Genomic DNA, 9,492 nt, shown 5'->3' with positions numbered 1-9,492 from the left:
AATCCCGGTCCCCGGGGTGTCCCCGGTGCCACCGCACGTGTACCGAGGTGACCTGGTCGCTGTGGCTTTCCCCACGCTCGGGCGACATCGGAGGGGACCCCAAAACCGCTCTGTGCCCCCCCCATGTGCTCCCCGTGACCCCCAAATCCCACCCCAAACCCACCCGGGGGGGCACAACAACCGCGTACCCCCAAAATCCCCCCAAATCCCCCCAAATCCCGGTCCCCGGGGTGTCCCCGGTGCCACCGCACGTGTCCCCGGTACCGTCTGTGGCTTTCCCCACGCTCGGGCGACATCGGAGGGGACCCCAAAACCGCTCTGTGCCCCCCCCTTGTGGTCCCCGTGACCCCCAAATCCACCCAACCCACTGGGGGGCACAACAACCGCGTACCCCCAAAATCCCCCAAAATCCCGCAATCCCAAATCCCGTCCCAGATGTCCCCGGTGCCACCGCACGTGTCCCGGGAGGTGCCCTGTCCTCTCTCCCCACGCTCGGGCTGGGGTGACCCCAAAATCGCGCTGTGCCCCCCCCTTGTGGTCCCTGTGACCCCCAAATCCCACCCCAAACCCACCTGGGGGCGCACAACAACCGTGTACCCCCAAAATCCCCCCAAATCCCGGTCCTCGGGGTGTCCCCGGTGCCACCGCACGTGTCCCGGTACCGTCTGTCGCTTTCCCCACGCTCGGGCGACATCGCAGGGATCCCCAAAATCGCTCTGTGCCCCCCCCATGTGCTCCCCGTGACCCCCAAATCCACACAGGGTGGCGGGGGGGGGCACAACAACCGGTACCCCCAAAATCCACCCAATCCCCTCAAATCTCGGTCCCGGAGGTGTCCACCCCGGTGCCACCGCACGTGTCCCCGGTGCCGCCTGTCGCTTTCCCCACGCTCGGGCGACATCGGAGGGGACCCCAAAATCGCTCTGTGCCCCCTCTTTTGGTCCCTGTACCCCCAAATCCCACCCAAACCCACCTGGGGGGCACAACAACCGCGTACCCCGAAATCCCCCCCCAAATCCACCGGTCCCCGGTGCCACCGCACGTGTACCGGGAGGTGACCCTGGTGCCGTCTGTCGCTTTCCCCACGCTGACGACATCGGAGGGGACCCCAAAACCGCTCTGTGCCCCCCCATGTGCTCCCCGTGACCCCCAAATTCCACAGGGGTGGCGGGGAGGGGGGCACAACAACCGCGTACCCCCAAAATTCCACCCCAAATCCACCCCAAATCTCCCTCCCCGGAGGTGTCCCCAAGTCCCGGTGCCACCGCACGTGTCCCCGGTGCGCATCTTCGCTTTCCCCACGCTGGCGACATGGAGGGGACCCCAAAATCGCGCTGTCCCCCCCCTCCCTGGTGGTCCCTGTGACCCCCAAATCCCACCCCAAACCCACCCGGGGGGGCACAACAACCGCGTACCCCAAAATTCCACCCCAAATCTCGCTCCCCGGAGGTGTCCCCAAGCCCCGGTGCCACCGCACGTGTCCCGGTACCGCCTGTCGCTTTCCCCACGCTCGGCCGACATCGCACGGGATCCCCAAAACCTCTCTGTCCCCCCTTTTCCCAGCTCCAGACCCGGCCCCATGCGCCGCCCTGGGCTCCTCCTGGCCCCGCTGCTGCCGCTGCTCGTTCTGGGGGCCGGGGGCGCTGCGGGGACCCCGGGGCCGCTCCCGGAGGACGCGGAGCAGGAGCACGGCTATTACCTGCGGCAGCTGTTCGGTGCCTACGGGCAGAACGGCACGCTGCCCTCCGAGGGGCTGGCGCGGCTGCTGGGCAGCCTCGGGCTGGGCCGGGTGCAGGTGGTGCAGATCCAGCACGAGGAGCTCGGCCACGGCCACGTCAGCCACCTGGACCTGCTGGAGGTGCAGCAGGACAAGCACCGGCACCGGCACCCGCTGTGGGAGCACGGCGGGGAAACGGCTCCGAGCACCGCAGGGACCCTCAGGTAACGGGGGGGGACCCCTCAGGTAAGGGGGGAGGCTTCAGGTACCGGGGAACCCTCAGGTAACGGGGGACCCTTCAGATACCGAGGAATCCCAGGTAATGGTGGGGGGACCCTCATGTACGGGGGGACCCCTTAGGTAATGGGGGACCCCTCAGGTATTGGTGGGACCCTCAGGTACCGGTGGGAACCCTCAGGTACCGGGGGACCCTTCAGATACCGGGGGACCCTTCAGGTAACGGGGGGACCCCTCAGGTACCGGGGAGACCCCTCAGGTACCGGCGGGACCCTCAGGTAACGGGGGGGACCCTTGTGGTACTGGTGAGACCCCTCAGGTACCGGGGGAACCCCTCAGGTACCGGGGGAACCCTCAGGTAATGGGGGGAGGCTTCAGGTAATGGGGGAACACCTCAGGTAACGGGGGGACCCTTTAGGTAACGGGGGGACCCCTCAGCTATTGGTGGGACCCCTCAGGTACAGGGGGGACCCCTCAGGAACCGGGGAATCCCTCAGGTAACGGGGGGACCCCTCAGGTAACGGGGGAACCCTTCAGATACCGGGGAATCCCTCAGGTAATGGTGGGGAGGACCCCTCATGTACCGGGGGAACCCCTCAGGTAATGGCGGGGGGGACCCCTTCAGGTAACGGGGACCCTTCAAATACGGGGACCCTCAGGTACCGGGGGAACCCCTCAGGTACGGGGAACCCTCAGGTATGGGGAGGCTTCAGTAATGGGGAACACTTTAGGTAACGGGACCCTCAGGTACCGGGGAACCCTCAGGTACCGGGGGAACCCCTCAGGTAATGGGGGAACCCTTTAGGTAACGGGGGAACCCCTCAGGTACCGGGGGAAGCCCTCGGTAACGGGGACCTTCAGGTACGGGGAACCCTTCAGTACGGGGGGACCCCTCAGTAAGGGGGAACCCTTCAGGTAACGGGGGGGATCCCTCAGGTAACGGGGGAACCCTTCAAATAACGGGGGGACCCCTCAGATACCGGGGGAACCCCTCGGGTACCGGGGAGAGCCCTCAGGTATCGGTGGGACCCCTCAGGAACCGGGGGGTTCCATCCCCGAGGGGCTGCGCTGAGCAAGGGGGAGCTCAGAGCAGGAACGGGGACGAGAACGGGAACGGAGTGGGAACGGGACGGGAACGGGACGGAATGGGGACGGAGCAGGGAGCGGGACCGATGGAGTGGGAACGGGGACGAATGGGAACAGGAACGGAACGGAACGGGGAGCGGAATGGAGCAGGAGGGACGGGGATGGAACAGGAACGGGAACGGGAACGGATGGATTCCGAACGGGAACGGGACGAGATGGAAGGGGAACGGGAGCGGGAATGGCAACAGGAGCGGGGACGGGGATGGGAACGGAAACGGCGCCAGGTAACGGGAGCAGGGATGGGAACGGGGACGGGAACGGGAACAGAGCTGCCGATCCGTTGACCTCAGCACCCCCATTTCTCGCAGCCCCCCGCCCTCCCAGACACCGAGCTGGCCCCAAGCGGTGCCCACCGAGCCCCCCGGTGCTGCGGGGCTCCCCCGGGAGTACCGGCCCACCCTCAGCCTGCTGGGGAGGGTGCTGGGCTTGGAGCACTCCAGCGCCGACCACCCGCACGATGATGTGAGCGGGGCCGGGGAGGGGTCGCGCTGTGCCGCGTTCCGGGGGTCTGGGGGCTCCCCCAGCTCAGCCCGAGCCCCCCGCCCGCAGTGCCTGAACGTGACGCAGCTGCTGGGGAATTTCGGGCTGGACTCGGTGGCGCAGCTCACACCGGAGCAGTTCACGCTGCTCTGCCCGGCGCTGCTCTACCAGATCGACAGCCGCGTCTGCATCCGGCACCGCGATGAGGTGGCGCCGCCACCGCCGGGGGGGGCCCTGTGGCCAGGTAACCCCAGCCCGGGGCTCCGAGCCGGCCCCCGCGCCCACCTCCCCCGGCCCTGGGGTCCCCGAGTTCGGGTTCCCTGTCCCCGATGTGGGGGAGTCCATTCCTGCATCCCCAAGGGACCCCCATTCCCCACCCCCATCCCTGTGTCCCTCTGGCCCCCAATTCCTGATCCCGGGGTCTCCATCCTTGGGGTTCGCGTCCCTAAATCCCTGAGTTCCCCATCCCTGGGATCCTCATTCCCACATCCCTGGGGTCCCATTCCTGATCCCGGGGTCTCCATCCTTGGGGTTCCCCATTCCCACATCCCCGGGACCCCATTCCTGATCCTGGGGTCTCCATCCTTGGGGTTCCCTAAATCCCTGAGTTCCCCATCCCTGGGGTTACCCGGTCCATTTCTGTCCTAGGTCTCCATCCTTGGGGTTCCCCATTCCCACATCCCTGGGACCCCATTCCTGATCCTGGGGTCTCCATCCTTGGGGTTCCCTAAATCCCTGAGTTCCCCATTTCTGGGTCCCCATTCCCACATCCCTGGGGTCCCCATTTCTGGGATTCCCATTCCCAATCCCTGCTCGTCTCCACCCCTGGAGTCCCCATCCCCAATCCCATCTGGGGTCCCATTCCCCCAGTCCCTGGGTCCCCATCCTGGGGTTTCTGTCCCTAAGTCCCTGAGATCTCCACCCCATGGGTCCCGCATTCCGCACACCTCGGGGTCCCCATTCCCCATCCCTGGGGTCCCCATCCCTGGGGTCCTCATTCCCACATCCCTGGGGTCCCCATCCCTAAATCCCCGCGGTCTCCACCCCTGGATCCCCATCCCCACCTCCCCACGCGCCCTGCGGGTGCCCCGTCCGTGCCGTGCCCTGACGGTGCCCGCAGCTCTGGGCTGGGCGCTGCTGGCCGTGCTCTCGGTGAGCGTCCCGTCCGTGCTGGCCGTGCTGCTGCTCCCGCTGCGCGCCCGCGGCTCCTTCCGCTCGCTCCTCGCCTTCCTGGTGGCGCTGGCCGTGGGGACGCTCTGCGGGGACGCGCTGCTGCACCTCTGGCCGCACGTAGGTCCCGGGGGTGGCACCGGGGGTGGCACCGGGGGTGGCACCGGGGGCACGGCTTTACCCCATCCTTGTGCGCCTCTGCTCCCTCCGTACCCATCTCTGTCTCAATCCCCGCGTCCGCCCCTGTCCCCGTTCCCTGTCCCCCGTCCCCATTCTCGTGTCCGTCCCCGTCCCTGTTCCTGTTACCTTTCGCCGTTCCCGTTCCCATTTCCGTCCCCATCCCCGTTCCCGTTCTCGTCCCCGTTCTCGTCCCCATCTCCCATTCCCGTTCCCATCCCCATCTCCGTTCCCGTCGGGTTCCCGTTCCCATCCCCATCTCCGTTCCCGTTCCCATCCCTGTCTCCGTCCCCGTCGGGTTCCCGTTCCAATCCCGGTCTCCGTCCCCCCCCGTTCCCGTTCCCATTCCGTGGTCCATCCCCGGACCCTGTTCCCTCCCCGTTCCCGTTCCCATTTCCGTTCCCGTTCCCACCCCATTCCGAACCCGTCCCCATCCCCTTTCCCATTCCCGTTCCCCCGTCCCCGTCCCCATCTCGTTCCGTTCCCATCCCCGTTCCCGTTCCCGTTCCCATTCCCTTCCCGTCCCCATCCCCATCCTCGTCCTCATTCCCGTTCCCTCCCCGTTCCCGTCCCGTCCCCATCCTCCCCATTCCCATCCCCGTTCCCGCTCCCATCCCCATTCCCATTCCCGTTCCCAGTTCCCATTTCCGTTCCCGTTCCCCGTTCCCATCCCATTCCCGTTCCATCCCCGTTCCCATTCCTTCCCGTTCCGTCCCCATCCCCGTTCCCATTCCCGTTCTCCATCCCCGTTTCCCATCCCCGTTCCCGTCCCCGTCCCCATCCCCGTTCCCGTTCCCGTTCCCGTTCCCATCCCCGTTCCCGTTCCCGTCCCCATTTCCGTTCCCGCCCGGTCTCCAGGCTCAGGGGAAGCACCCGGAGGCTCCGGGGGACGCGAGCCCGGCGGTGCTGCAGGGGCTGGCGGTGCTGGGCGGCATCTACGCGCTCTTCGTGCTGGAGCTGCTGCTGGCGATGCTGCGGCGCCGCCGGGAGGCCACGGTGAGAGCGGGACACCGGGCGGGCACCGGGCGGGCACCGGGCGGGCACCGGGAGGGCACCGGGCGGGCACCGGGCGGGCACCGGGGCCGGCTCCGCACAAAACGCCTCCGTTGTCCCCAGGGACACTCCCATGGAGAGACCCCCGGCCTGGCACCGTCACGGGCAGGTACGACCCCCCCGCACCCCTCACCGGAGCCCCGGCACCCACCGGAGCCCCGGACCCACCGGGCCCGTCCCGCCGCAGGCACCGAGCTGCGGCTGCTGGCGGTACCGGAGGCGGAGCTGGAGCCGAGACCGCCGGGACCCCCCCACGGGCACTCGCACGGCCCCGCGCTGCCCCCCGGGCCCGGTGCCACCGACATCGTGTGGATGGTGGTGCTGGGGGACGGCGTGCACAACCTGAGCGACGGGCTGGCCATCGGTGAGACCGGGAAACGGGAACGGGGCAGGGGATGGGGACGGGAACGGGAACAGGAACGGGAACGGGAGCGGGGACGGGAACGGGGATGGGGACGGGAATGGGGATGGGAACGGGAGCGGGGATGGCGTGCATAACCTGAGCGACGGGCTGGCCATCGGTGAGACCGGGAAACGGGAACGGGGCATGGGATGGGGACGGGAACAGGAACCGGGAACGGGAACGGCAGCGGGGACGGGGATGGGGACGGGAATGGGGATGGGAACGGGAGCGGGGACGGCGTGCACAACCTGAGCGACGGGCTGGCCATCGGTGAGACCGGAACCGGGAAACGGGAACGGGGCAGGGGATGGGGACGGGAACGGGAACGGGACCCGGGGATGGGAACGGGAATGGGAACCGGGGATGGGAACGGGAACGGGGATGGCGTGCACAACCTGAGCGACGGGCTGGCCATCGGTGAGACCGGAACGCGGAAGCGGGAACGGGGCAGGGGATGGGACGGAACGGGAACGGGACCGGGATGGAACGGGAATGGAACCGGGATGGGAAGGGGAGCGGGACGGCGTGCACAACTGAGCGACGGCTGGCCATCGGTGAGACCGGGAAACGGGACGGGAACGGATTGGGACTGGAACGGGGCAGGGGAGGGGAGCGGGAACGGGAACGGGAAAGGGAACGGGGCGTGGACGGGGACGGGGATGGGGATGGGATGGAGATGGAGGAGAGCCACAAAGACAGGGGAAAAGAAGAATGTTGGGGACAGGGGACAGAGGGACAGGGCAACAAGCGGACAGAGGGACAGAGGGACAAGGGGACAGAGGGACAGAGGGACAGAGGGACAGGGGGACAGAGGGACAGGGGGACAGAGGGACAGAGGGACAGAGGGACAGGGGGACAGGGGCACAAGGGGACAGAGGGACAGAGGGACAGGGGGACAGGGGGACAGAGGGACAGAGGGACAGAGGGACAGACGGACAGACGGACAGGGGCACAGCGGACCAGGTCCCCTCTCCCCCCGCAGGCGCCGCCTTCTCGCACAGCCTCCCCAGCGGGCTCAGCACCGCGCTGGCCGTGCTCTGCCATGAGCTGCCCCACGAGCTGGGTGAGTCCCTGCGCCCCCCCTGTGCCCTCCCCGAGCTGGGCACACCCCCAAACCTCCGGTGCCATCCCCGGTGCCACCCCCCTGACCACCTCGGTGCCATCCCCTGAACCTCCCGGTGCCACCCCCTGTGCCATCCCCGTGCCACCCCTAAACCCCTCGTGCCGCCTTCCAGTGCCACCCCGGTGTCATCCCCTGATCCCTCCAGTGCCCCCCCGACCCCCTCGATGCACCCCTTGATGCCATCCCTCGATGCCACCCCCCGCTGCCACCCCCTGACTCCCCCAGTGCCATCCCCGGTGCCACCCCTGTGCATCCCCGTGCCACCCTAAACCCCTCGTGCCACCTTCCAGTGCCACCCCCGTGTCATCCCCCTGATCCCTCAGTGCCACCCCCTGACCTCCTCGATGTCACCCCTTGATGCCATCCCCGTGCCATCCCCCTGAACCTCCCGGTGCCACCCCCCTGTGCCACCCCCGAGCCACCCCCTAAACCCCTCGATGCCACCTCCCAGTGCCACCCCCGGTGTCATCCCCCTGATCCCTCCAGTGCCACCCCCCTGACCCCCTCGAAGCCACCCCCGCTGCCCACCGCCTGACTCCCCCATGCCACCCCCGGTGCCCCCCCCGGCGCCCCCCGTGCCACCCCGGTGTCATTCCCGGTGCCACCCCTCGATGCCACCCCTCGATGCCACCCCCTGACCTTCCCGGTGCCCCCCGGTGCCACCCCCTGAACCTCCCGGTGCCACCCCCGTTGCCATCCCCGGTGCCCCCCCGGTGCCCCCTCGATGCCACCCCGGTGCCCCCCCCGGTGCCACCCCCTGACCGTCCCAGTGCCACCCCCGATGCCACCCCCGGTTTCCCCCCCCCCCCCGGTGCCTCCCCGGTGCCCCCCCGGTGCCCCCTCGATGCCACCCCCTGACCTTCCCGGTGCCCCCCGGTGCCACCCCCGGTGCCCGCAGGTGACCTGGCGCTGCTGCTGCGGGCGGGCGCTGCCCCGCGCTCGCTGCTGCTGCTCTCGCTGCTCTCGGCGCTGCTCTCGTGCCTGGGGGCGGGGGCCGGGGTCGCCCTGGGCCGCAGCGGGACCCCCCTGGCCCCCTGGCTGCTCGCGGCCACCGCCGGCGTTTTCCTCTACGTGGCCTTGGCCGACATGGTGAGGGGGGCTGGGGGGCTCTGGGGGTGTCCGGGGGCCTCACAAGGGATGTCCAGGGGTCTCACAAGGGGTTTGGGGGTGTCCGGGGGGGTCTCACAATGGATTTGGGGGTGTCCGGGGGTCTCACAGAGGTTTGGGGGTGCCGGGGGTCTCACAATGGATTTGGGGGTCTCATGGGAGGTTTGGGGGTGTCCAGGGGTCTCATGGGGGGTTTATGGGTGTCTGGAGGTCTCACAATGGATTTAGGCGTGTCTGGGGGTCTCACAATGGATTTGGGGGTGTCTGGGGGGGTCTCATGTGGGGTTTGGGGGTGTCCAGGGCTCTCATGGGGGGTTTGGGGTGTCCGGGAGGGTTTCACAATGAATTTGGGGGTGTCCGAAGGGGTCTCACAATGGATTTGGGGGTGTCCGAGGGGTCTTGCGGGGGGTTTGGGGGTGTCCGGGGGGGTCTCACAGGGGATTGGGGATGCCCGGGGGGATTTGGGGGTACCCGGGGGATTGGGGGTACCCGAGTCTCACAGGGGATTGGGGATGCCCGGGGAGGGATTTGGGGGTACCCGGGGGTCTCACAGGGGATTGGGGATGCCCGGGGAGGGTTTGGGGGTACCCGGGGGTCTCACGGGGGATTGGGGTGCCCGAGGAGGGTTTGGGGGTGCCCGGGGGTCTCACAGGGGATTGGGGATGCCTGAGGAGGGTTTGGGGGTATCCCGGGGGTCTCACGGAGCCCCCCCTGCTCTCCCCCAGCTCCCCGAGGTTCTGCGCGGCTCCGCCGAGGGCACCTGGGGCCGTTTCGCGCTGCAGAACGCGGGGTTCCTGCTGGGCGCTGGCATCATGCTGGGCATCGCCCTGGCCGAGGGGCACCTGCGCTCCTGGCTGCAGCCCTGAGGGACCCCGGGAC

The 9,492-nt window shown here is 68.7% G+C and overlaps 1 protein-coding gene across 1 annotated transcript; it reads left to right on the top strand.

Annotated features, from left to right (window-relative positions):
* Positions 1–1,579: 1,579 nt before the first annotated feature.
* Positions 1,580–9,484, top strand: SLC39A5 (solute carrier family 39 member 5). The gene is made up of 11 exons (XM_064734658.1): positions 1,580–1,941; positions 2,136–2,232; positions 3,338–3,562; positions 3,650–3,824; positions 4,701–4,870; positions 5,786–5,923; positions 6,044–6,089; positions 6,168–6,344; positions 7,366–7,446; positions 8,405–8,595; positions 9,339–9,484. The coding sequence occupies exons 1-11, from the start codon at positions 1,580–1,582 to the stop codon at positions 9,477–9,479; spliced, it is 1,803 nt and encodes a 600-aa protein (XP_064590728.1). The 3' UTR covers positions 9,480–9,484.
* Positions 9,485–9,492: the final 8 nt, after the last annotated feature.

Source organism: Zonotrichia leucophrys, chromosome 29, assembly GCF_028769735.1.
Source record: "Zonotrichia leucophrys gambelii isolate GWCS_2022_RI chromosome 29, RI_Zleu_2.0, whole genome shotgun sequence".
Lineage (NCBI taxonomy): Eukaryota > Metazoa > Chordata > Aves > Passeriformes > Passerellidae > Zonotrichia > Zonotrichia leucophrys.
Note: the sequence above shows the minus strand (reverse complement) of the source record. Positions and strands in the feature narration are given on the sequence as shown.

Excerpts from the sequence above, each read along its gene's own strand:
- SLC39A5 (XM_064734658.1), top strand. The coding sequence starts at position 1,580 with ATGCGCCGCCCTGGGCTCCTCCTGGCCCCGCTGCTGCCGCTGCTCGTT. Across the intron at positions 3,563-3,649 it reads CCGACCACCCGCACGATGAT|TGCCTGAACGTGACGCAGCT; the intron begins GTGAGCGGGGCC and ends CCCCGCCCGCAG. Across the intron at positions 7,447-8,404 it reads TGAGCTGCCCCACGAGCTGG|GTGACCTGGCGCTGCTGCTG; the intron begins GTGAGTCCCTGC and ends CGGTGCCCGCAG.